This window comes from Cervus elaphus, chromosome 6, assembly GCF_910594005.1.
Source record: "Cervus elaphus chromosome 6, mCerEla1.1, whole genome shotgun sequence".
Taxonomy (NCBI): Eukaryota; Metazoa; Chordata; class Mammalia; order Artiodactyla; family Cervidae; genus Cervus; species Cervus elaphus.
In genome coordinates, this window is record NC_057820.1 from 14,463,879 (window position 1) to 14,491,341 (window position 27,463).

The 27,463-nt window shown below is 41.4% G+C and overlaps 1 protein-coding gene across 1 annotated transcript in view; it reads left to right on the forward strand.

Annotated features, from left to right (window-relative positions):
• Nucleotides 1-27,463, forward strand: part of SPARCL1 (SPARC like 1) — a 52,052-nt gene that overhangs the window by 23,215 nt on the left and 1,374 nt on the right. Inside the window, exons 2-10 of the mRNA XM_043906231.1 lie at nt 4,498-4,561; nt 7,972-8,139; nt 8,647-9,612; nt 11,067-11,136; nt 12,146-12,264; nt 12,966-13,086; nt 15,195-15,331; nt 18,788-18,936; nt 20,060-20,208. Of these exons, the coding sequence (XP_043762166.1) occupies nt 4,508-4,561; nt 7,972-8,139; nt 8,647-9,612; nt 11,067-11,136; nt 12,146-12,264; nt 12,966-13,086; nt 15,195-15,331; nt 18,788-18,936; nt 20,060-20,208 (1,933 nt within the window). The 5' untranslated portion in view covers nt 4,498-4,507. The remainder of the gene's footprint in view (nt 1-4,497; nt 4,562-7,971; nt 8,140-8,646; nt 9,613-11,066; nt 11,137-12,145; nt 12,265-12,965; nt 13,087-15,194; nt 15,332-18,787; nt 18,937-20,059; nt 20,209-27,463) is intronic.

Here is a 27,463-nt window from a genome sequence, read left to right on the forward strand (position 1 = left end):
TTCATCATCTTTCTTCTAAAACTCTTATAATCCCTTGTCTTAGTATTAACACTACTGTGTACCCAGTGGCCCAAATTAGAAATATAATAGCCCAACCCTCTTCCTTCTCTTCTTTCCACAGTATACGATTTGTCATTAAGTCCTAACAGTTCTCAAAACTATCCACCGGTATACCAGCAAATGTTTTTACAACCAGCTTTTGCAGGGAGATGGTGGAATTAGGTAGCATTTGAAGATTTCCACAGTGTAATCCTCCTGCCATGGTTGATTTCAAGCTACGAATGTGACATCACTGAATAGACTTGGGAAGAGAAGTGCATTATCACACATTATAGAGTATTTCCACCTACAGATACAACAGGCATAAATAACCTTAAGAGAATAAGTGGTAAAGTAGTAAAAATAAGTATAAAGAGGTGAGTTTTTAGTATTTCTTTTGTTTTTTAACATAATTAAATTGTAAGTGTATATAATTTAATTTTCAATGATGGCTTTGTTTAATAACCAGCTCACAAGATTCCTGGAAAGTTAGCAACTGGCTCTCACGAGCCAGGACAAGCTGGATCTGTCTCTCTGTTTTCCGTTCTCAAGACCAAAGGCAAAATTTAAGGCTCTGACCATCTCTCATCTTGATATTGCAATTTCCTCCTGGTAAGTCTTTCTACTCATCTGTCCCACACATCATTGCACCAAGGATCCTTTCTAACATTCAGATGTGATTATATCATTCCCCCACTTACAATCAGTCATTGAGGCCCCATAGTTTTTCAGCTGGAATTTAAAATTCCTAGTTTAACACACAAAGACTTGCCTTGTTTTGAGCCTTATCTCCCTCTGCTTCACCCACTAACACCCTAGGAACACAAACATACACTGTCTTACGACTCTGGACCGTCACCCATGCTGTTTGCATCCTCAGATTGCCCTTCTGTCTTTCATACAGCTAACTAGTACTGACTGGTTTTTCAAATCTCAGGTCAAAAACGTCCTCCTGTGAAAGCCTTTTCTATACAGTAGAGTGCAATGGTTAAGAACACAGCATAAAAGCCAACTCCTAGGTCTCAAACATTGGTTCTGCCACTTAGCTGAGTAACCTTGACCACGTTACTTAACCTTAATTTCCTTACTAATACAATGATGAAAATCAAGTGTTAGCCGGTAGAATTATTTAAAGGATTCAAAAGAGTTAGTATGTGCAAAACCCTTAGAATGGTACCTGAAATTTAAGCCTTTAATACTCAGTAAATGTTAGCAGTGTGTGTGTGTGCTAAGTCACTTCAGTCTTGTCTGACTCTGTGTAGCCTGCCAGGCCCCTCTGTCCATGGGATGCTCCAGGCAAGAATACTGGAGTGGGGTGCCATTTCCTTCTCCAGGGGATCTTCCCAACCCAGGGATCAAACCCATGTCTCTTATGTCTCTTGCATTGGCAGGTGGGGTCTTTACCACTTAGCGACACCTGGGAAAACAATGTTAGTGTTATTAACTACCTAATTGTAAATGCTTCTTATCTGTATTTCCGCTGCATTATGTACACACTCAACAGATTATACTAAATCATCAATTTACTCGATACCCTCGTTTGTAACTCTTCAGACAGGAACCAGGTGGCCCTGTGCTTAGGCAGAGTCTAGTAAGTGCTCAATAAGTGAATAAAAGAGTGATTGAGTAATGCAGGCTCTGGCCAACTAGATACATTTTTCTTTTTTATTCATTTGGTTTCATTAGATTTGAGAAAGTGAAGGGAATTTGTGAGATCCTATGATTAAATCAAAGGGAAATGTGTTCTCAAATGTAATTACCTATACATACTGCTATTAAAACTAAAATCAGAAGGAAATTAGCCTTAAAACCCACAATATTTTTGCTGATTGATTCTGCATTTGTGTTGCTACCATTTTAAAGAAGAGTAGTTAACAGTCTCTTAGCCTAATCCCATTGTTACTTGTGATGAATGTCAGAAAGACTCCTGGAGTTAAAGGGAGCTTTGGTCAATGTGTGAGCAAAAGGACTTTAAATGTTCCACTGGAAAATTCTTCTGACCTCACAGCAAAATTTAAATTATATTATTTTCTAAGGCTCTACATTGTTGTCCAAGAATTGCTATTTGACTTTTATGGAAAATGAAAAAAAGAAAAATGATGAACTGAGCACCTCCTAGGCATCAGGCATTTTTATAAACACAATTTCTTCTTCTTTTCTTTCTTTTTAACTGAAGGATAATTACGATACTGTGTTGGTTTCTGCCATACATCAACATGAATCCGCCGTATGTATACACAGTCCACTCCCTGTTGAGTCTCCCTCCCACCTCCCACCCATACTATTTCTTCTAATCTTCACAGAACTGAATTAGATGTTGTACTAGGGTTCTCCAGGGTGGTGGGGGGTGGGGGTGGATATATATATGTTATGTGTACAGAGAGAGAGAATGAATGTAAGAAATTGGCTCATTCAATTATAGACACTGGTAAAGTTCTGTGATTTGCCTTCACAAGCTGGAGACCCAGTAAGCATGGTGATCCCAGTTAACTTTGCAGCTCTGGTCTGAAGGCCTGAGCACCAGGGACTCTGATGAATATATGTTCCATCCAGAGAGCGTCCATCCAGATCAGTGTTCCCGCTCAAACAGTGAGGCTGAGGGAGCAAATTCTCACTTATTCCAACGTTTTGTTCTATGCAGGTCCTCACCAGATTGGATGAAGTCCACCCACACTAAAGGGCAATCAACTTTATGCAGTTGACTGATTGAAATGCTAATCTCTTCGGAAACACACTCACAGATGCACCTAGAAATAATGTTTAACCAGACACCTGGGCATCCCACAGGCCAGTCAAGTTGTCACATAAAATTAACCATCACATAGCCAACAAAGACCTACTGTATAGCACCGGGAACTCTGCTCAGCGTTATGTGGCAGTGGGGATGGAAGGGAGTTTGGGGAAGAATGGATACATGTATATATATGGCTGAGTCCCTTCGCGGTCCACCTGAAGTTGTCACAACACTGTTAATTGGCTATACTCCATACAAAATAAAAAATTTTTTTAAAAATTAACCATCATAGGTGTTATCCCCATTTTCAGATGGTGAATCTGAGTCTCAAAGTGTTATGTAACTTGCCAAAGATTCCATGGATGGCAAGTGTGGGTTCACGTTCAGATACATATGTTTCTATCCCAAAGTGCCATGTTCCTTCTACTAAGCCAGTAGTTCTAAATCAGGTTAATTTGCCCTCCAGGGTGACTTGGCAATGTCTAGAAACAGTGTTGGTTATCATAACTGGCGGGGATCGGGGGACTTGCTATTAACATGTAGTGGGGAGAAGTCAGCGATGCTGCTAAGTACATCCTACAATGCACAGGACAGCCCCCACAACTAAGATTTATCCAGCCCCAAGTGTTACTAGTGCCAAGATAAAGAGACCCTGCACTAAACTATACTATTTTATATTCTAACTGTTTTCTAAAACAGTAGAAAAATAATGTGCCGATCTAAAACATAAATGAATAGAGTTCTATAAATCTAATAAATACTAATGGAATGAGTGAGTGAATATTAAATTCTAGATTATGATTTTAATAGCCCTACCTGCCTTGGAAAATTTGGGAAGAGTAAGTGATGGGTACATGAGAAATTATTTTTAAAAGGGAGTCAATTTCTAGGTACAGACAGAAGCAAAATATTGTTCAAGAAAAGAAAGGTAAGTATGATTCAATACAAGAAATTACTGTTTGGCTCAGTTGTGAAAAATATTTACATTGTTATAATGCTAAATAATGACTTAAATAGGAATTATGATACAATTACTTTAGGAAGAGGGGAAAGAGGAGAAGAATATTGTGTATATGTGTGCATGTATGTTATGTGTGTGTGTGTGAAGTGATAGCTGATACAGTATTAAATCAGTTGGAAAATGTTTAATATTAATACATTTTTAAATACCTACTTAAGCATTTATTTTAAAATATGAGTAACTAACAGAAGAAACTGCTCCCTTTCCTTAAAGCATCAAAGTATTATTTAAGCTCTAGGGATGCATTTATATATAAAACTCTGATTATAAGAAAAATCATCTTAAAAAGTCATCTCCCCTTTCTGAAACTCTACACTAAATATGTGAGTTTCTCCAATACCAAGAAGCAGTTTGTTGAATCCAAACCTAACACACTATATTACTTCACTTTGTGACTTTTACATTCACTGTGAACACTTGAAAATCTTCAGACCTAAGATCTGCATACGCCTCCATCTAAGGAAGCACAGTCATCAACAGAGAGAGATTCTGCCGAACACAGCTGGGCCAAAAAATCCAGGAGTCATTCTCCCTGGGACACGATTCGGTGAAAACTGTCATGAATCTGTCTTTTCAGACACACAAAGACAAGTGCCTTTAAATACAAAGGACAGTATCAAGTTCGGTATTTGCTAAGAGTATCTTTTAACTTCTTACAAAGAAACTTTTACCCATGACTGTTAATTATCTTCTTGATTTACAGGTCTAGAACAATGAAGACTGTGATTTTTTTCCTATGCATTTTGGGAACTGCAGGTGCTATCCCGGTAACTGTCCTTTCCTCTGTTTTTACTTAAATCTCTCCCTCCTGACATTCAGTTTAAGAATCCTCCATTTTAAAAAAATGTTCTTGAGCTTGTGCTATTTACTTAGTAATGTGTTAATCATATCACTTGATTTTATAAAGCCTTAAACTGTTAAGAAATAAATAGATCAAGGACAGCCCCAACCAAAAAATAAATAAGTAAATAAAAGTGTTCTTACATAGTAGTTTATAATTCTTTTTTAATTTTAATCATATTATTTTTCCCATGCAAGGAATGAATGACTAGTAAAAATGAAATAAGGCACTTTTTAAAAATAAATTTTTTTAAGAACTATTAGGCTCTACAAATATAAATATAAGTGAAACTGTTTATTAACAGTCTGTTAGCCAAATACCAAAGAGAAAAGGAAGAAATAAATTCTCCTATGGAAGTTCACCATACTAATATTAGAAATCTAAGAAATTAGTTTGAGAAATCTTGGAGCAAATACCCACCCTCTCCAGCAGCATTTTCTGCAATATCAATACATACCGACTGAGAAATTCTGAGTCTATAATAGAAACAGGAACCAAACGGTTAGGCACAGGAAAATGATATAAATAAATCAGATCCTAACTCATCCTTGGAGCTATGTCCAAGCAAGCATGCTGAAAGCAGACAGGACTAAAACATTCTTTTCTTCACAGCCAGATATACTGGCCCCAGCATTCACCCTGTAATAAATCAGCTTCACAGAAATCAGATCATTTGAGACTGTGTCAACAGCCTCAAAATACCTGAAGGCTGTCTTTGTTTATTTCTTTGTTTGATTATAGCTTGGATCATCATTTGGCTATCTCCCAAGAGATCTATATCAACCTTAATCAAACTAAGGGATTTGTGCCTTTTTTTCCCTTTCACCAAATAAAGGAATCAACCTTCTTAAAACAGACAAAGCATTTTATCTCTTATCCCTTCTCTCCCTCTCTATTACATCCAAGATTCTGTCCTTGCTTTTTGGATAGCTTCTGGTTGCCATCTGTGTCGGCAGAGATAAACACCATGCCATCCGGACCAATAGTTCTTAGAAAACAGAATTTGTGGCCACCCCTGAGAATCGTGCTTAAGTAACAAGGAGCTACTCCAGCTGGAATTATACATTGTCCTCTGAAATTACAGAAGTGGAATCACTATTTTCAGCGTAGAGGGAAGTTCCCACAGAACCATTGTTTTCTTGCCCTTGCAGCTGTTGTCACAAATGTAAACAGGGCATCAAAAGTGTCTTTGAACCAAATGTTTGAATGACACGCCTGTCTACAGACACATTCCAGATGTTTCCCTATTAGGAAAACGTGTTTTAATACAGACTCAGTCCAAGGGCAAAAAGCTAAGCATCTTTTCAAAGGATGTACCTATTAAAAATATTGTATCATTTTCCCCACCGGCCTGAATTCTCCAGAAATCAGTGGGTTCTGTATGGTTAGGAGATAACCATAACAGAATGATGAAACAGAATTTCGCCTTTGAAAATTCCTGAAAGATAAGCTTTCATGTTTTTCATGCATTTCTTCCAGCTTGCTGAGGGGGAGTGGAGGAGGCAGGGCACAGGCTAGGGGAGCAACTCTCCACGAAGCCAAAGATCCCCACCCACTACTGTCATCCATCAGGCCAAACTGGCCACCGTTCTTTCTCCACATTCCCCTGAGGGCTTTTCTGGAGGGGTCTTCCCTGGTGGCTCAATCTGTAAAGAATCCACCTGCAATGCAGGAGACCCGAGTTTGATCCCACGGTCTGGAAGATCCCCTGGAAAAGGGAATGGCAACCCACTCCAGTATTTTTGCCTGAGAAAATCCCATGGACAGAGGGGCCTGGTGGGCTACAGTCCATGGGGTCGCAAGAGTTGGACACGACTTTGCAACTAAATCACCACCACCATGTGTTTAAGACTTTGCCTTCCAATGCAAGGGGTATAGGCTCAACTCCTGGTCAGGGAACTAAGAACTCACATGCCTTGCAGCCAAAAAACCAAAACACAAAACAGAAGCAATATTGTAACAAATTTAATAGAGACTTTAAAAAATGGTCCACATAAAAAATCTTTTTTAAAAACGGTTTCTCTGGATACTTTATTCAAATATATGATCATCCCTTTTAGTTGAAAAGGTAATAAGCAAGAGAGGAAGCCACATCTCAAAAAACCTCATACACTATATATTTCTTTATATTATACAATCAACAATATAGGACCTACTAATGGAGTAGACGAGTCAATTCAAATAAAATCTGAGTTTTATACCTACACTTGGACCTGTCTGATATCTGAGTATCCACAGTATCTCTCTGATAAAGATCTGTGATAAATACCTGCCTAAGATACCAGACAGTTCATATTATTACCACTGTAGGATATTACTACTGGCTATAGTGATTTTTCACTAGGATTATCCCTTTAAAATTCAGGAAATGTGTTATATACTTAGCCTTATCTTGATATTTCTGCTCATTGCACCTTAACAGATGAGAAAGTAGAGATGAACAATTTGTCAAACCACCAACAGATAGTAAATAGCACAGTCAAAACTTGAAGGGAGGTCTCTTGGCTCTACGTCCAGTTGTTTGACTTTCCCATCAAGCCTCACTGCCCAACTCTTCATCTATGCCTCCAATCTTGCTAGAAATAGAACCATTCCTCTAGAGGAAACAATATTCAATAGCTATTCAACCCCACTAGACCTGGCATCCTGTTTCATATAGTTTATTAATTAGTTTAAGATTTAATTATTTTTTACTATTATACTTGATTTCTCAATGGATATAAGATGGATAGTGTTACAAAAATATATAAATACAGAATAAAGGATTTATAACTTTTTCTTCTAATTATCAGTGAGCACTTATAAGTTAACTTATAAGTTAACTTATAATTTATAAGTTATAAGATAAGTTATATAATTTATATATAACCTTTAAGTTACAAGTTATAACCTATAAGTTAACTTAAGAAAATGTTCAATGCAATGATAACCTATGATTAAACTGACTTCAATCTGACTTTATGCTAAAGAGTTTTCAAAATCATGAAGTTTAAATGCTTTGTAAAAGTTTGAAATAATTCAGAAAATTATTTTGGAAATAATTTGAAAATAATTCCAAAAGTCGAAAGTTCCTATTCTTGAGATCATTTTGCCCTATTTTCCCCTAGTCTCTGCAATGTAACTTTTTCTTAGTCATGATTGGGATTTTGTTTTCACTTAAGATCATATTCTGACTGTTTTCTTATATCTTTAAAAATTCTAGAGAGTATCTTTTAGCTGATGTTACAAATGAAATATATTACTACTAACAATGATGACAAGAAAAGATAACTAGACATTTTAAACATTAACATCTAGGCATGAATAACACAAATCAGTTTTTAATTGTTTTTTCAGACACAAGCAAGGTTCCTATCTGATCATTCCAATCCAACTGCTGACTCCTTGAGTTCCTTCCAAGAGGCTGAAACATCCGAGCACACTGCAATCCCTCTTGTAGAGGTTGAAGATGCAGAAAATGAAAAGGAAACTGCAACATCCATAGAAGACCATTCCCATCTTAAGGTAAAAGGAATATGGTTGTACTAGTACAATGTTTTAAGTCTCCAAAGGCCTCAATTTTAAGGCATGGTTAAACAGACTACCTTATTCACTCTAAGTTTAATTTTTTTAAGATGATGATCATAGAAATACATGTATACGTATGACTGAGTCCCTTTGCTGTCCACCTGAAACTATCCCAACATTGTTAATTGGCTGTACTCCAATATAAAATGAAAAGTTTTTTAAAAAAAGATAATGATCATATCAGCTGCCTCCAATCTCTAAAAGAATTGTGAGGATTAATGAGTTTTACTTCTTGGGCTGAAGTGGTACATAATTCTTATGTTTCACAAAATTCAAATTCAGGTTAAACTCACAGTTGTTGAATGTGAAAAACATCATAAATAAGTTTATAAGACATTGTGTGGAAAAAAAGAATAATGACTATTCAATGTTGCTTATGAATTGCCAATATGATGTGGATATAACATTATCACTTGTTTCAAGAATAAACTTTTTTCTTTTCAGCCTGAAAAATCTTCAGTGCTCAAGTCAGAGGAGGAAAACCATGATCAGTCAGAAGATCAGGAAGAGAGTTACAGCCAAAATCTGGGATTACAGGACCAAGAGAAAACTGAAAGTGACTTAACCGAGAATTCGGAGTATTCACCACCTGAAGGCACATCGGACCTAAAAGAAGACATGAGTGAACCTCAAGAGGAGAAACTCCCAGAGAGCTTCCTTGCTCATGATGTTAGTTCCATTGTAGATTCTAACCAACAAGAAAGCATCACAAAGACAGAGGAAAACCAAGAACAACCTGTAGATGACTCCCATCCTCAGTTGAACAGTCAAGACCTAAGTGATCAAGGAAACCAAGATCAGGACACAAATGGGGAAGAGGAAGGAGGAAAAGAGCCAGGTGAAGTTGGTACCCACAATGATGATGAAGAACAGGAGACAGAGGTTCCCAAGGAGCCTTCTAACAATGAGCAAGAAGAAGACAGTACCCAATCTGATGCTGTTTTGGAAGAGTCCTATCAACCAACTCAAGAAAGCAAGATGCAGAAAGAGGAACTTGAACAGGGTAGCCGAGAACAAGAAGAGGAAAACACCAATGCAGAAATGGAAGAAGAAACTGCATCAAAAATTGATAAGCCCAGTCAAGATACAGAATGGCAGAGCCAAGAAGGAAAGCCTGGCCCTGAAGTTATCAGCAACCATGAGGAGATGGATAAAAAGACCCTTTCTGAGCCTTTACTGGTGGAGCCTACTGATGGTGGTAACATCATGGCCAGAAATCATGGGGCTAAGGATGACAGTGATGATGGCCCCAGACACAGTGCAAGTGAGGACTACTTCATCCCAAGCGAGGAGTTCCTGGAGAATGAAAGAGCTCAGTCCATTTACTATCCCACCAAGCATGAGGAGGAAAGGGAAGAAGCACAAGAGAATGAGAACGTAGAGACCAGTGAACCTGTAGGAAACCAACAAGTGAGATTATTTTCAATGATGCTTGTCTGATAAAGTGGTTAGCTTTATAAAAAAAAAAAAATAGCCATGACCTTTCTCTGTGCTCTTGCAATCTCTGTGCTTATCTCTCAGTACCTTAGTAAAATATCTGATAATTATGTATTTTTCTTTGTATCTCCATCATTAGCCTGAAAATGCCTGTTTTATTTGGGTTCCCCTAGAAGAGACCCTGGATTTTAGTGCAGTTTGTTTGAGAGGTACAAGGACAAAGAGGAGTGGAGAAGGGATTCAGGGAAGAAAAGGAAGGTAATCAGTGGTACATCAGTAAAACCATGTAAAGCAGGTTTCTCTGAATTATCGAATTTGGAGAGTGAAGGAGCTATGGCTTTTACACAAGCTGAAATTTACTAAGAGAGGTGTCAATTTCCAAGTAGTTCCAATCTATCCTTGAGAAAGCCTTCTAGAGTATCATGGGTTTCCAGGCACCAAGATGCAGATACTGGCAGCTGAAAGTTCCTGGTGCTAACTAGAAAGGTAAATTCTAACGGATATGAGGGATGGGAGACGTGACAACAGCTGCTTTCATGCCTTGAGAGCAGGTCATAGTCAGGCTGAATCACCAATATCTTGCAAAATGCCTCTAACATAATAGATTCAGCAATGTTTGTTGATTTAGCTTATAGGCAACGAACAAAGACTTCAGCCACAACTTTATTAAGCAGACATGCACCAAAATCAGGGAATAGCAACAGGGAGGGGGAAAGGAAGAAACATACTGTTATTTGGTTGTTTAATCATTTGGAGCTTTCATGCAAAACCCTGGCAGGCACCCACTAGAAGCACCTGATACAGTTTTTTGGTGGGCAAGGTAGACAGTAATTTTGATTCCTGAGAACTCTGCTGCCGTTCTAAGTTAGGAGTTTTCTTACATTTTAGAAACCTGGTAAGAAGCTTTTCCCAACAGCTTCATAGAGATTACTGACGTAATCGTGTGTTAAGAGGATCGCATGGTGATACCACATTTCTACTGTCTTCCCAAACCAAAGCAGGAGGTTCCAACTTTGCTTCTGGTGTTGGTTCCAACTTTTACTGGGTAACCCCAGACAATTACAACTGAACCCAGTTAATAACGATAGAAACAAATCCTGTTTTCAAAGGGCTACTGTCTCTTTCCACCGCTATGGCTCGTGTCTCCCTCTGAGATCTAAAATGATTGGGGCAGGGACTTCCCTGGTGTCCAGTGGTTAACACTCTGTGCTGCCAATGCAAGGGGCGTGGATTCGATTCCTGGTCAGAGAAGTAAGATCTCATATGCCATGCAGTGTGGCTAAGAAAAACATTTTTTAATGATAATTAAAGTAAAATAAAATGATTGAGGTATGAAAAGATCTGTGAAGGAATGCACAGTGAAAATATAAATAATGGCACAGCTTTCCTCTAAACAGACTTCCACTTCTGCTTTTGTTATTATACAGGCCGAGAAAGCAGAGAGCTCACAGAAAGATGGGAGTTCAACTGAGGGTGACACGAGGGTGCACAGTGTCGGTGAGAATGCGCTAAGCCACCGTCTACGACTGTATCAGGGGAGCGATGGAATGGGCCACGCTGGGCTATCCCCATCCCTTCATCAGAATTTCTTCTCTCCCAACTCTTCCCCTAGGAAATGCTCCCATAAATTGTCAACATTCTCCTGTGCACATTTGATAGACAACTGTGGTAACTGAGTTTACCAACTGGAAGTCCAGTTGCAATATTACTGGTAGAATTCTTTTTCTCGAAATCATTTTGCTTTGAAGAAGCATTCATTCTGCCTTATTGACACTCAAACCCATAACTTAAGAATTTAGATTCCATATTTAATTAAGATCTAATCTCAATCTTTGAGTTTCCTCAGTGGCTCAGATGGTAAAGAATCAGCCTGCAGTGTAGGAGACCTGGGTTTGATCCCTGGGTCAGGAAGATTCCCTGGAGAAGGGAATGGCTACCTACTCCAGTATTCCTGCCTGGAGAATTCCATGGACTGAGGAGTCCAGTGGAGTATAGTTTATGGGGTCGCAAAGAGTCAGACACAACTGAGTGACTAACACTTTCAATCTCAGTCACACACCCCAATCACAAAATTTTAAATTTAACCGATAAAATTCTCATGGCTTATTTAACTTTTGACCAATTTGTGCAGCATGGCATTGTAGATGTCAGACTATGACCATTACAGGCTGGCCAAGAACTGTTTGTTCTTTTTAAATCCCCAATCCAAACTGCATAGAAATCTAGCCTATTGTGTAAAATAACCTCATACCAGAGAGTCCCACTTGGAAACCAACACATTCATCACGAGGGAGGGGATCTATGCAGCCTACAGCTGATTCACTTTGCTGTACGGCAGAAGCTAACACATTGTAAAATCATTATACTCCTCTAAAAAAATTGTTTTTAATTTCTAATGTTTCCCCAAATTTTCTCTTATTCATGAAAATGGAACTGTCTGGGTGAATCTGAGTTTACGTACTCAATTTAGCTTTGTCCATGTTTCCCGTCCAAATTTTTCTGTTAGATTCTTGCCTGAGCTTCCAGTGCAAACGGGGACACATCTGCAAGGCTGATCAACATGGAAAACCCCACTGTGTCTGCCAAGATCCCGCATCTTGCCCTCCTACAAAACTCCTTGACCAAGTAAGTATTTTACAAAATGCTCTTTAAGGGACATCAAACGGTAGGGTGATTTGAATGAAAGTAATTTGCAATTGAAATGGACTTCCCTGGCGGTCCGGTGGTTACGAATTCACCTGCCAATGCAGGGGACACAGGTTCAATCCCTGAACTGGGAAGCTTCCTCATCCCCATGCCGTAGAGCAACTCAACTCATCAACAAGGGAATCCACCAGGATGAGCAGTCCTTGCACTGCAACTAGAGAGCAGCCTCCGCTCGCTGCAACGAGAGGAAGCCTATAGGCAGCAGTGAAGACTCAGCACAGTCAAAAATTTAAAAATTAAGTTTAAAAAGAAGTAAATGCCCCTGTTATCATCTAATATTTAAATAATAGCCAAGAGAAACAAATGCCAACAAAATCAAAGAATTTCAACTGTGCTCCCAAATAATAATGGCATTGATGTAGGATTCATTTTGAAACTCATTCTATCCTTGGAATCATCTGCAGTTTTTACTTTGCATTTATCTAGAGCTAAATTGTCATCACCGTGGGTATAAGTTAGTTGATTTTGGGGGGCCTGATGGGGTAGTTATGGTTTTAATAGCATCCCCTAGCTGACCACATTTTTGGCTCAGCAGTTGGTTAAACAGCCTTTAAGGAGCAGAGTATTTTCCCAATGGACATCCGTCAACTTGAGGTTTTTCTCATGCTTATCTTTCCTAGGTTTGTGGAACTGACAATCAGACCTATGCCAGCTCCTGCCATCTCTTTGCTACCAAGTGCAGACTGGAGGGGACCAAAAAGGGGCACCAACTGCAGCTGGATTACTTTGGAGCCTGCAAATGTAAGAGTCCATCACTCCTGCCAGCTACCATTGCCAAAACAGCTTGGGGTGAACCTGAATCAAAAATATATGTACATATGTACTCATATATATAAATGGGCTTCCCTGATAGCTCAGCTGATAAAGGCTCCACCTGCAATGCAGGAGACTCTGGCTCAATCCCTGGGTTGGGAAGATACCCCTGAGGAGGCATGGCTACCCCTTTCTTGCCTGGAGAACCTCATGGAGAGAGGAGCCTGGTGGGCTACAGTCCATGGGGTCTCAAAGAGTCAGATATGACTAAGCGACTAAGCACAGCACAGCACAGCACTCGTATCTATGCAGACAACATGAACAACAAAATCTAGTGTAGTTCTGAATCCAGGCTGTATATTAAGAGAACTGGGAAGGCTTTTTTTTTTTTTAATTAGAAGAATGGGGACTTCCCTGGTGGTCCAGTGGTTGGGACACCATGCTTCCAATGCCAGGGACGCAGACTCCATTCACAGTTGGGGAACTAAGATTCTATGTGCCTTGCACCACAGCCAAAATAAATAAAATAAAATAAAAATGTTTAATAAAAATTAGAAGAATAATTCCCAGGCTTTAACCATAAGTGATTCTGATTTAATTGGACTGAGTTGAAACCTTGGCTTGTTCTTCATTTGTTTTCAAAGTAACCTAGACAATTCTAATGTGCAGCCAACGTTCAGAACCACTATGATAATGTTATCCACTTAATAACTGAGATGAATCATTGGAATTTTGCTAAATTAGTTGTCCTCTTCCCAAGTTAAACTCTGCCAAGAAGTTTTAACGACAACTTATTCTTCCAGACTCTTTTAAAAATTGTCTTCCTTCCCCAGGATATTCTCAATTGTGTTTGCATCTTCTGGTCACTAAATGATTCTCCACATGGGCAGTGCTCACTAACCTCTCCTGTCCTTCCGGACACACAAGAGGAGTCAGTTTCTCAGCCCTCTTGATGTTAGATGCAGCCATATGAGTTGCTTTGTCCAGTGAAATCTGAGCAAAAATCATCCATGTGAGTTCTGGGCAGAGCATTCAAGAGCTGGTATATGGGGACTTCCCTGAGGGTCCAGTGGTTAAGACTTCACCTTCCAATACAAAGGGTGAGGGTTCAGTCCCTGATTGGGAAGCTAAGACCCTACATGCTTCTTCACCAAAAAATCAAAGTGTAAAACAGAAGCAATATTGCAACAAATTCAGTAAAGACTTTAAAAATGGACCACATCCCAAAAAATTCTTAAAAAAAAAAAAAAAAAGATCAGATCTGACTTTAAAAAAAAAAGACTAATGAGCTGGTGTATGAGCTCCCTTCACCTCGTGTTGAGATGGTATTGAGATGGTGGCGTCTCCCCCACCCTGAGCCCCAGAGAGACTGAGATGAGCAGAGTTCAGTTGCCAACTTGTATGGGACATGTAGCAGGATTGAGAAATAAATGTTTGATGTGATATACAACATAATGGTATAATATTATGCTGTCTAATACATTTGAAAGTTGCTAAGAGAGTAGATCCTGAAAGTTCTCACCAGGAAGAAGTAAAAAGTGGAGGTCACTATACAAGGTTATGAATGTTAACCAAAATTGCTGTGCTATCCATTACACAATATATATGTAAAGTCTATGCTATACGCCTTAAACATACAGGGTGGTATGTCAATTATACCTGAAAAAAAAAATGTTCCTTTAAGTCAAGATTTAACATTATTATCACAGTATTAGCTGACTTCTACCTTTTTCTCTTTCTCCTAATAAATAACTCTTGTGACCTCCACCTCTGAATTCCACTCTCTGACTCTTGAGCAGTGGTTCTCAGCCCTGGCTGCACGTCACAATTACTTACGGAGCTTTTAAAGCATCCTGATTCCTAGGCTCCACGCCAGATCAATCAAATCTTTGAAAGGCCACTGGCATCTGGTATGGCTTTACAATGCTCCTGGCAATTGTGTTTCGGCAGCAGGATAAAGGACCACTGTTGTGACGGAGGACCAGTGAGGATGCTATCAGTCACCGGAAGGTGTTAAGCATCCTGTTATGAGGATTTTTCCTGGGACAGGAGTAAGACTTCAAAATTAAAATCAGTGTACTTTCTGTTCGGAACAGCTATTCCTGCTTGTACAGACTTCGAAGTGACCCAGTTTCCTCTAAGGATGAGAGACTGGCTCAAGAATATCCTCGTGCAGCTTTATGAACCTAACCCTGAACACTCTGGATATCTGAATGAGAAGCAGAGAAATAAAGTAAGTTATCCATGGTCAGCTACCCCATCTGTCTACCGGGGAAAAAGGTATGGGGCGGGAGGGAGGGAGGGGGAGGGCTTACCTTCCTCTGCATAACCACACCTGGTTGATACATATGGATAAACAGAATAGTAGAGGTCATTGTTCACGCCCCAAAGTTTGGGACACGGCCAAACCCCCCCATTTCTACACACAGGGCAGGGGCCTTAGCAAGGGCTCCGGATCTTATAACCCAGAGCAAGCTCTACTCACCTCAATTCAGTGTTCGTATCTTCAGGCCCAGACATATTATTTAAATCTAAACCTCTTTCTTTCCCTCATAGGTCAGACACAGATTTAAGATATAAGATCAGTTCAGTTCAGTTCAGTCGCTCAGTTGTGTCTGACTCTTTGCAGCCCCAAGGACTGCAGCACACCAGGCCTCCCTGTCCATCACTGACTCCCAGAGTTTACTCAAACTCATGTCCATTGAGTAGGTGATGCCATCCAACCATCTCATCTTCTGATAAATCCATTATTAACAATGTCAGTAATATATTAAGATGAAAAAGGGCAGAATATTGGTTCTAGAAGTTCCTGGAGGAAAACTATCATCTGATAGTTATTGAGTGTACACCAGGTACCTGGAATTGATTTACATGCTGGAAATACAACAAAGAGGAACCCCCCGGCGGTTCAGAGCTAAAGAATCTGCCTGCAATGCAGGAGGCACAGGAGACACGAGTTTGATCCCTGGATCGGGAAGACCCCCTGGAGAAGGGCATGGCAACCCACTCCAGTATTCTTGCCTGGAGAATCCCATGGACAGAGGAGCCTGGCTACAGTCCATGGGCTCGCAAAGAGTTGGACACGACTGAAGCGACTTAGCACGCACAATACAGCAGTGAACCAAACAAAAAATCTCTGGCTTCACGAACTTATATTCTAGGCAAAGAGACAATATATAGTTATATACATGCATGCTAAATCACTTCAGTCATGTGCAGCTGTTTGTGACCCCATGGACCACACATAGCCCGCCAGGCTCCTCCGTCTGTAGGATTCTCCAGGCAAGAATACTAGAGTGGGTTGCCATGCCCTCCTCCAGAGGATCCTCCTGACCCAGGGATCGAGCCCTTGTCTCCCTCATTTCCTAACTTGGTATGTGGGTTTTTTACCACTAGTGGCACCTGGGAAGCCCATGTATGTGTATATAATTATGGGGCTTCCCAGGTGGTGCTTGAGGTAAAGAACATTCAATACAAAACAGGGAAATTTCAGTGGAGATACCACATGGCATCACACCAAGACTAACTTGAGACGAAACAGGCACAGGATGGAAATACTTCGACCAGGGTCCCCAACTGCTGGGATCTAATGCCTGATGATCTGAGGTGGAGCTGATGTATGATACTAGAAATAAAGTGTGCAATAAATGTAATGTGCTTGAAAGTGAAATGAAAGCATTAGTCTCTCAATCGTGTACAACTCTTTGTGACCCCATGGACTGTAGCCCGCCAGGCTCCTTTGTCCATGGGATTTTCCAAGCAAGAGTACTGGAGTAGTTTGCCATTTCCTTCTCCAGGGGATCTTCCTGACCCAGGGATTGAACCCAGGTCTCCTGCATTGCAGGCAGACTCTTTACCCTCTGAGCCACCAATCATTCCAAAACCTTTCCCTCCTCTGGGTCTATAGAAAAATTGTCTTCCATGAAACCTGTCCCTGATGCCATAAAGTCTGGGAACCACTGACTTAGAGGATTAAGTCATGCCAATCAGGAAGAGCAGGACTTTTCACCAACTAAGTGCCTAGATCAGTTCAGCCCTTTTCACTCAAACCTTCTCATTGTTTTAAGAAACATCATGGGGGGTACTCTTTTGCCCCCTTCTGATGCCTATGTCAGAAGCTTTCTCTATCTCCTTTATACTTTAATAAAACTTTATTACACAAAAGCTCTGAGCGATCCAGCCTCGTCTCTGGCCCCGGATTGAATTCATCTCCTCAGGAGGCCAAGAATCCCGCGTCTCATCGTTCAGCAACAACCTTTCATCTTGGGGGCTCGTCCGGGATCCTTCAGGACAAGATGGGCGTGACAATCTATGTGAGCCTACTTCTGCTGACTCCAGAAATCCTGAGTCTGCCGTTTGATCCTCAAGACAATGCCTTCCTGTCCTGGGCTCACTCCTATGCTGCATTCCACAATCGGTCTAACGGCTGGGTCTGCGGAGCACTCCCCTCTTCATCAGTGGAAGGCGTCCCATGGTGGACATCTCCACTTCAAGGAAAGGACTTTCTCCAGGTCTGCGAATACATTCGACAACAATCACATGTGATGCCTCTGCTTCGTCTGATGATATCTAACAACCCTAGAATGGACTGGTGCAATACTCCGTACCTTAACTACGGACATAACGTGACTTTTAATTCTGATTGTTTTGTTTTTGCTGTTTGGTCTGTGCATCTGTAACTGTGTAACTGGATTTGTTTCTAGTAGCATGAAAGCTTTTAAGTTACAAATGGTTGCTCAAACTCCTGCTATCACTGCAGCTTCTCCCTACTACTATTTGGGGCCCCTGGATCAGATATCCTCACTATGAGGATTAGGAGAATATGTTGCCTCACCAGTTTAGGGACAACGCCCCTTGTCAGCTCGGAAGCAGTTATGGAATGAGAACGACGCCCCTTTTCCCTAGGCAACATAATTCTCCTAAAAGAAAAGGGGGGAATGAGAGTCATTGCCTAGGCAGGTTGATAAGAAGTCTAGGGGTCCCCAAGGAGAGAGAGGTCTGGGATATTCAAGGAGGAAGAAAGGACAAACTTTTTTACTTTTTTTCCTCTACATTCCTTAGGATTATATAACAATAATGTATCCTGCCTGAGGACAGTCTTTGGATTAAACCCTCTGGCTAATTCTGTTATCTTAAAATGTAAATTATGGGAGTAGGTCTGGTCTTTACAAGGATGTATCCTGCCTGAGGACAATCTTTGGATTAAACCTTCTGGCCAACTCTGTTATCTTAAAATGTAAATTATGGGAGTGGGTCTGGTGAGGTCTTTACAACCTCCAGACATTCTTTGGATTCTTTGGAGAGTATATAACTCCATTGCTAACACTAGCAAAGGGGGTACTCTTTTGCCCCCTTCTGATGCCTATGTCAGAAGCTTTCTCTATCTCCTTTATACTTTAATAAAACTTTATTACACACACACAAAAAAAGAAAGAAACATCATGGACATTATTTGGTTAAAAGATCAAAAAAAGATTTAAATTCCTTTGAAAACCACAGGATTTTTTGCTGTTAGCTATTATTCTATGTAGAAAGGCTGTAGTGTTGATTAGTTAGAAGGCATGTAATTTATTCTCAAATAACATTCTGGGTTTGTTTGTTATGTTAGAATGACTCTTCAAGTAAAGTTTAGCAAGTGATAATTCCATTACACTTGTCTGATTCTCTGATGATCATCTCCCTTCCAAAGGTCAAGAAAATTTACCTGGATGAAAAGAGACTCTTGGCTGGGGACCATTCCATTGACCTTCTCTTAAGAGACTTTAAGAAAAACTACCACATGTATGTGTATCCTGTGCACTGGCAGTTCAGTGAACTGGACCAGCATCCTCGGGACAGGTAAAAAGTGTCCACCTTCCCATCACTAGGTCATGTCCCTGATATAATGGCTAGCTGTTTATACCAAGAAAATTCTAAACAGATTTAGGAAACTTCCCACTATCCCTTGGAGAACACAGAAATGCCAAACAAATATGGCTTAGGAGTCTACATACAAAGCTGCTTTGAAAATAACAGAATATGGCCACACCTCTGCTTCCTAGTTCACTTGTTAGGGTCCAGCCCCCCACAGAGACTCTTTCAAGTCTTTCTCATTTTTTGAAAAAATATTTCTTTATTTGGCTGCACTGAGTCTTAGTCGCAGCATGTGGGATCTAGTTCCCTGACCCGGGATAGAACCCGGGCCCTCTGCACTGCAAACTCGAAGTCTTAGCCACTGGACCACCAGGGAAGTCCCAACACGTTCTCATTCTTTTTTTTTTTTTTTTTTAATTATTTATTTATTCATATTTTTGGCTGTGCTGGGTCTTGTTGCTGTACGGGCTTTTCTCTAGTTGCGGCAAGTGGGGGTTGCTCTCTAGTTGTGGTACACAGGCTTCTCATTGCAGTGGCTTCTCTAGTTGCAAACCACGGGTTCTAGGACTTGTGGGTTCAGTAGCTGCAGTTCCCAGGCTCAAGAACACAGGCTCAATAGTTGTGGTGCACAGTCTTAGCTACTTCCCGGCACGCGGGATCCTCCCAGATCAGAGATCGAATGCGTGTCTTCTGCACTAACGGGCCAACTGCTTACCACTGACCCAACAAGGAAGCCCTCTTTCTCATTCTCAATCCTAAATTTGCAAGATACTCTGATGGACCCCACTTGGGTCAAATGCCTACGTCTGGAACAATCGGGTATGGCCGGTGGTAAGAGCTAGGTTGTATAAACATGATTCTTGAAGTGCATCCCGATAAATTTAGGGTGGAGGGAGGACAGTTTCTAGTGAAGAAGGAAACCTTATGCATTGACACTCAAAAAGCTGCATCTTACCCATAAATAGTTTATTTCATTTGTAGCTTTTCATGAACGTACATTTGCCATCCTTGGCAACCTTGTGGAAGAAAAACGCCCTTGGTGATTGGAAGAGTCCACTTTTCATACGTCAATTACTCGGTTAACTGGCTGCCATTTGTCTCGTCGCAGGGTCCTGACCCACTCTGAGCTCGCGCCTTTGCGAGCTTCTCTCGTGCCCATGGAACACTGCATAACGCGCTTCTTTGAAGAGTGTGACCCCAACAAGGATAAGCACATCACCCTGCAGGAGTGGGGCCACTGCTTTGAAATTAAAGAAGGTAAATTGATCATCAGCCCAGGGAGAGACGTGTGCTCCTCCCCCAGACAAGCCCTAAGCCCTGCAGTTCCCAGAGAGGTCCTGCTTGCTGTGTGTTCAGACTGCAACCTAGAAGCCACGCGGCGGCAGTGTCCTGGGTAGAACTGCTGTCACTGAAGGTCATTTCTTAACCTCTGTTCCAAAGCGTCTGCCAGTGTGCTCAGTCACTCGGTCATGTCTGACTCTTTGTGAACCCCTGGACTATAGCCTGCCAGGCTCCTCTGTCCATGGGATTTTCCAGGCAAGAATACTGGAGTGAGTTGCCATTCCCTTCTCCAGATCTTTCAGACCCAAGGATCAAACCCAGTTCTCCTACGTCTCCTGAACTGGATTTTTTTTTAAACCACTGAGCCACCTGTTCTAAAGGGTAGCAAGGGTGAATATTTAAGAGATAAAGGCATTGAGGTCTCAGCAATTGGCTAAGCCTAAGAAAGTGATGTGAACTCCGAGGGCTGAGCCAAATCTCAGAAGACTACCCTTCTGAGCAAGGAAGGAAGGATTTTATATCCTTCCTTAATTTGAATATTGGGCCAAACTTTAAACATTGCATGTGAAACTGAAACTCCAATACTTTGGCCACCTGATGCGAAGAGCTAACTCTTTGGAAAATACCTTGATGCTGGGAAAGATTGAGGGTGAAGGGGGTGACAGAGGATGAGATGGTTGGATGGCATCACCAACTCAATGGACATGAGTTTGAGCAAACTCCGGGAGATAGTAAAGGACAGGGAAGCCTGGTGTGCTGCAGTCCATGGGGTCACAGAGGTGGACACAATTTGGCGTCTGACCAACAACAACATGAAGGGTAAAACAGCAAGCTTGATTCTGAAAATCGGAGATGCCAGAAGAATCTTAGAATTTATTACCAACACGAAAGATTTTCACCAGTTGTGCCCAGATATAACTCCTTTAATCCAAAAGGAATTCCTCCTGCAGTGGAGGAATTTAAATTTAGACATTTATTTTGCTAGGTTATGTCTTAATGTACTTCCTTTTCTTTTCCTAAGTTACAGTCAATTTTTTTTGAGCAACCATGCTTTTAATAATCAAGATATGAAAAACAGTCCAAAACGAGCAATCAAATCTGCTTGCAGAATACAAATCAACGATGAACATCAAATCTCTAAAGCAGAGGTTTGACCCATATGTTCACAACATACATACATGTAGGATAAATATACAACCAAAAAGTAAAAGAAAAGTAAGTTCATCAAAGGTCAGAGTTTCCCCAAAAGAGGGAATCTGTGGGAACTTCACTTTAAAAATATTCTTCATGCACATGTGTGATGCCTTGACGTTGGAAAGAAAGAGTTGGAATATGAGGATTTAGTCATTTATGGATAAACAGATAAGCATTTCTCTACAATGTTTTTCTATGAGATAAACACAACTAAGCCAGGAATGAATAAGCACCTGAAAGTGAAAGCTTAGTTGCTCAGTCACGTCTGACTCAGAACAGATGGACTGTAGCCTGCCAGGCTCCTCTGTCCATGGGATTTTCCAGGCAGGAATACTGCAGTGGCTTGCCATGCCCTTCTCCAGGGGATCTTCCCAATGCAGGGACTGAACCCGGGTCTCTTGCATTGCGGGCAGATTCTTTACTGTCTGGGCCACCAGAGAAGCCTGGTAACATAAGCATAATTGTAATGAGCAAGCAATGAAGAAGCACCTCACTCTGTGTATTAGTTGCCTACTTTTTGCATAACGAATTGCCCTAAAAATTAGAAGTTTAAAACCTCTCTCCCAGTTTCGGAGGATCAGGAATCCCTGAAAGAATTGCCTGGATGGATCTGCCTTAGGGTCCACGCTGAGGATCCACGTTTTAGGATCCGCTCGAAGCTCATTTACATGGCTGTTGGCAGGAGCCTTTAGTTCCTCACCACGTGGTCCTATCCGCAGTGCTGCTCCTAACACGGTATCTGGTTTCCTCCAGAGCAAGTGATCAGAGAGAGACGGAAAGACAGAGAGAGAGTCCAAGACAGAAGCCGCAATGTCTTTTAGGACTAATCTCAGAAGTGACGTTTTTCTGCCATATTTTTGTTTGTCACACAGTCAAACCCTGCCACAGTGTGGGAGGAGATCAGAGGAGATGGGGATCACTGGGGGCCCTCGTGGAGACTGGCAACCACATACTGTCTGCACCCTATTAGCATCATAGGAAGTTAATGGGAAGTTAAAAACCAGACTCAAGCAAATAATGCCAATTACCTTTCTGACATCTATTCTATAAACACAGAATATATGTTATCTATATGGCTCAGAAGGTAAAGTGTCTGCCTGCAATGTGGGGGACCTGGGATTGATCCCTGGGTAGAGAAGATCCCCTGGAGAAGGAAATGGCAACCCACTCCAGTATTCTTGCCTGGAAAATGCCATGGATGGAGGAGCCTGGTAGGCTACAGTCCATGGGGTCTCGAAGAGTCGGACACGACTGAATGACTTCACTTTGACTTTCATAGATATCTAACATCTGTCTTACACACTCATATACATCCCTAAAAAGGGTTAACACAGTTTTTTCCAATTCCCATGTTAAAAAGACAAAAATGAAAAAAAAAAAAAAAGACAAAATGTACCCAAGCTGCCCCACCCCCTCCCCTCTACCAGAATCAAGGGGAAAACTTAGCTGAGACAGGACATATTTATGCACGCCCTCTTAACACAGCACGATTTTAAGGGAGCGATCCAAAGGCAAATTTAAACAGAGGCCATTTCAGGAACCCAGTTGCCCTTCACTGTTTGTTTTGAAGCTTCTGGCAGCTCTTCAGCATGTGGGCCCACTCAGGCCTTGTGCGGGCTGATTGTCTGGGAGAAGTAGGAAGAGCTTCAAGTTCAGCCACTCGCAAAGTCCCTAATGATCTTGTTTGTTCACTGTGGTTTGGCCATGATTATGTTATTTAGAAAAAAGGAAAGATTTATCACAGAGTAAGCCAATAAAGCAGATATTAAATATTCAGTCAGAACATGTAAACAAGTACTGATTTGGGATGCAGCTAGGGGAAAGAAAAAAAAAAAAAGGCTGTTTGAAAGCATACCCTTTACTCCCTTAGGACTGAGAAATCCACAGGGCAAAATACATTTTAGCCAGTGTTGTCCTGAATTTTAACTTCCTTTGCTCTGAACTAGATGTGCTCAAATATTCCAACTCTGTCATTAAAGAGCTCTGCGGATTAGGGCATGCCACTTAACCTCAGCAAGTCTCATCTTCCATGTGTGTAAAATGGGATTCAATGCAGAGGTGAGGAGTCTTATTTATTGAATACCTATGGCATACCATGGGCTGACATATATCCACGTGAATCTTTGGGAAAACCTTCCAAGTAAGACTAATAGGGGAAACAAGTCACATCATGCTGGTCCTACTAAGCCAGTTAAAGACATTATCCTCAGAGTATTGGATGATCACCAAAGTGCTTTAAACAGGGCAGTGATTTCACTGGATTTGTATTTAAGAAAGATTCTTCTGGTTGCATTGTGGATAAGCCAGAGAACCCTTGTGGTAAATCCAGGCAAGAACTGATGAGAACTTGAGTTAGGGCAGTTGTTCAGTTCAGTTCAGTCGCTCAGTCGTGTCCGACTCTTTGTGATGCCATGAATTGCAGTACACCAGGCCTCCCTGTCCATCACCAACTCCTGGAGTTTACTCAAACTCATGTGCATTGAGTCGGTGATGCCATCCAGCCATCTCATCTTCTGTCGTCCCCTTCTCCTCCTGCCCCCAATCCCTCCCAGCATCAGGGTCTTTTCCAATGAGTCAACTCTTCACATCAGGTGGCCAAAGTATTGGAGTTTCAGCTTCAGCATCAGACCTTCCAATAACACCCAGGACTGATCTCCTTTAGGATGGACTGGTTGGATCTCCTTGCAGTCCAAGGGACTCTCAAGAGTCTTCTCCAACACCACAGTTCAAAAGCATCAATTTTTCGGCGCTCAGCATTCTTCACAGTCCAACTCTCACATCCATACATGGCCACTGGAAAAACCATAGCCTTGACTAGATGGACTTTTGTTGGCAAAGTAATGTCTCTGCTTTTTAATATGCTATCTAGGTTGGTCATAACTTTCCTTCCAAGGAGTAATCATCTTTTAATTTCATGGCTGCAATCACCATCTGCAGTGATTTTGGAGCCCCAAAAAATAAAGGCAGTTGTAGTGGGGGGAAAAGACAAGTAAACATATTTCAACTATACTTATTTTTTATTTATTTATATATTTTCCTGGCCTGGCCACACAGCATGTGGGATCTTAGTTCCCCTACCAGGGATCAAACCTGCGGCCCCTGTGTTGGAAGCACGGAGTCTTAACCGATGGACTGCCAGAGAAGTCCCCTCAAATATATTTTAAAATATCAACATATTCAAGATATAGTTGAGAATATAAATGTATTCAAGATGTATAGTATGTAGAAATAATAAGACAATGTTTAATAGGAAATACGTGGAGACGGGAAGCCGGCAGTTGAGAGACTGAGAGGAAGAGACATACAGTGCCTAGGTTCCTGGCTCAGGCCAGGCAGACTAAGGAGACGTACCTTCCACTGAAACAAAAAACACAAGAACAGAAGCTGGTTTGGGGAAAATGTTAAATGCCATTTGAGACACATTGAGTTTTTAAGTCCTTGGGTGACAGCATACAGTTGATAGTTGAATAAATGGGTCTGCTTTTCAAGACAGAGTTTGGGAGTTGAAATATGTATTTGGGGATTGCAAGCATACAGAAAATAACTGATACCAGGGAAGGAAATCAATTCCCTAAGGAAAGGGTGCCGAGTTACATGGGAAAGGGTCTTGCATTGAGTACCAAGGAGCAACATCCAGACAATGGAGAGAGGAGGAAGGAGTTAGTGAAGGAGAATGAAGAGGCTCCTGAAAGGGAAAAAAAAAAGAGGATAGGGCCACATCTCTGGAGGTGTTTCAAAGAGGAGGAAGAGACCACAGTGCTACATGCTGCTGAGATGTCAAGTAAAGTTAAAAAGAATTTCCAGTGGATGTAGAAATAACAATACCCTCAGTAGCCTTGGAAGAGCGGTTTTTGTGAAACGATCAGGATGGAAGCCAGACACAGTAAGAAAGAAGAGGTGATGAGAAAGGCTAAAGAGAGGAGGTTTGAAGGCAGGAATGTGCTAGAGAGGGATACAGAGTTGAAAGAAGCCTTTTCGAGAATAAAAGAGCCTTGAGCTCTCACTCATTCTCTCATTCATTCATTCCTTCAACAAATCTTTACTGGCAGTCTGCACAGTGCCAGGCGCTGTTCTCAAGGCTGGATATGCAGCATAGTTAAACATTCATGGGAAGGGCCTGGTTAAAAACAGAAAGGAAAGGAAAGACTGACGATATAAGAAAAAAGAGGAAAATAGGGGTGAAGAGACCCTGAACACAGGCAGAGGATTAGCCTCCAAGTCAACAGGAGGGCTGAGTGCTGAAGAATTGATGCTTTCAAACTAGAGAAGTGTGGTGCTAGAGAAGACTCTTGAGAGTCTCTTGGACAGCAAGGAGATCAAATCAGTCAATCCTAAGAAAATCAACTCTGAATATTCATTGGAAGGACAGGTGCTGAAGCTCCAATACTTTGGCCACCTGATGACTCGTTGAAAAAGACCCTGATGCTGGGAAAGATTGAAGGCCAAAAGAGAAGGGGGCAGCAGAGGATGAGATGGTTAGAGAGCATCACCAACTCAGTGGACATGAATTTCATCAAGTTCCAGGAGTTGGTGATGGACAGGGAAGCCTGGTGTGCTGCAGTCCACGGGGTCGCAAAGAGTCGGACACGACTGAGTGACTAAACAACAACAATAGGAGGAACATCTCTCATTTGAACAACAGAAAGAAGACAAAAAGTATGAGTGCAAATATAAGTAAATTCATGAGTAAGCAGACTATTACCCCTACTTTACAAATGAAGCCAGTGCTCAAGAGAAACATACCAGAAGTCTGTAATCTTCCCCTCTCTGGGTCAAGATGAAGACTGACATCAGGCAGAGAAGCTACCTGGTGTTCCAGACAGGGTAGTAAGCCTCAGATTAGTCCACTTTATATGTCTGTTCAAGAATTAAGAGTGGGCCACCCTGATAAGGAGTCTTCTATCCCCCAGAGGATGCTGTTTTCTTCTATAAGTGTAGCAACAAGTTCTCTTACAATTACTTGTTTGGAAATTTGATATAATTGGCACTCAGTTCAGTTCAGTCGCTCAGTCATGTCCAACTCTTGGTGACGCCATGGACCGCATGCCAGGCCTCCCTGTCCATCACCAACTCATGTATACTTCTATTTATTTGGGTTATATCTCAACAACCCTTATATATTAGTCCAGTAAGTCCCCTACATGCGAATGAGTTCCGTTCCCAGAGCACATTCAATTGGTTTGTTAAGTCCAACAACGTGTGCCTAGGTACCCATCTAATACAATCAGCTATATACAATTGCTCTTATGCTTGCTTCTCGACATCCTGGGTTTGTAATAAAGATACTGCACTACTGTACTCTATACAGGGCTGTACAGTAAAGTACACAAAAATATAGCTAATTGTAGAGGATGCAGGCATGTGACAATGTACACCAGATATGAACGAACTTACGTGACTGGCCTTAAGAATGCATGTTCACATCTTTGAAAGTTCGCAACTTGAAGCTTCATATGTAGGAGACTTACTATTTGGCAGTTCTTGGCTGGGTTTCCCCTCAACCTCCTCTATCAGCGGTTCTCACCCTACATCAGAACTACCTGTGTGCTCAGTTGCACAGTTCAGTTCAGTTCAGTTCAGTTCAGTCGCTCAGTCGTGTCCGACTCTTTGCAACCCCATGAATCGCAGCATGCCAGGCCTCCCTGTCCATCACCAACTCCTGGAGTTTACTCAAACTCAGGTCCATCGAGTCAGTGATGTCATCCAGCCATCTCATCCTCTGTCGTCCCCTTCTCCTCCTGCCCCCAATCCCTCCCAGCATCAGGGTCTTTTCCAGTGAGTCAACTCTTCACATCAGGTGGCCAAAGTATTGGAGTTTCAGCTTCAGCATCAGTCCTTCCAATAACACCCAGGACTGATCTCCTTTAGGATGGACTGGTTGGATTTCCTTGCAGTCCAAGGGACTCTCAAGAGTCTTCTCCAACACCACAGTTCAAAAGCATCAATTTTTCAGCACTCAGCTTTCTTCACAATCCAACTCTCACATCCATACATGACCACTGGAAAAACCATAGCCTTGACCAGATGGACCTTTGTT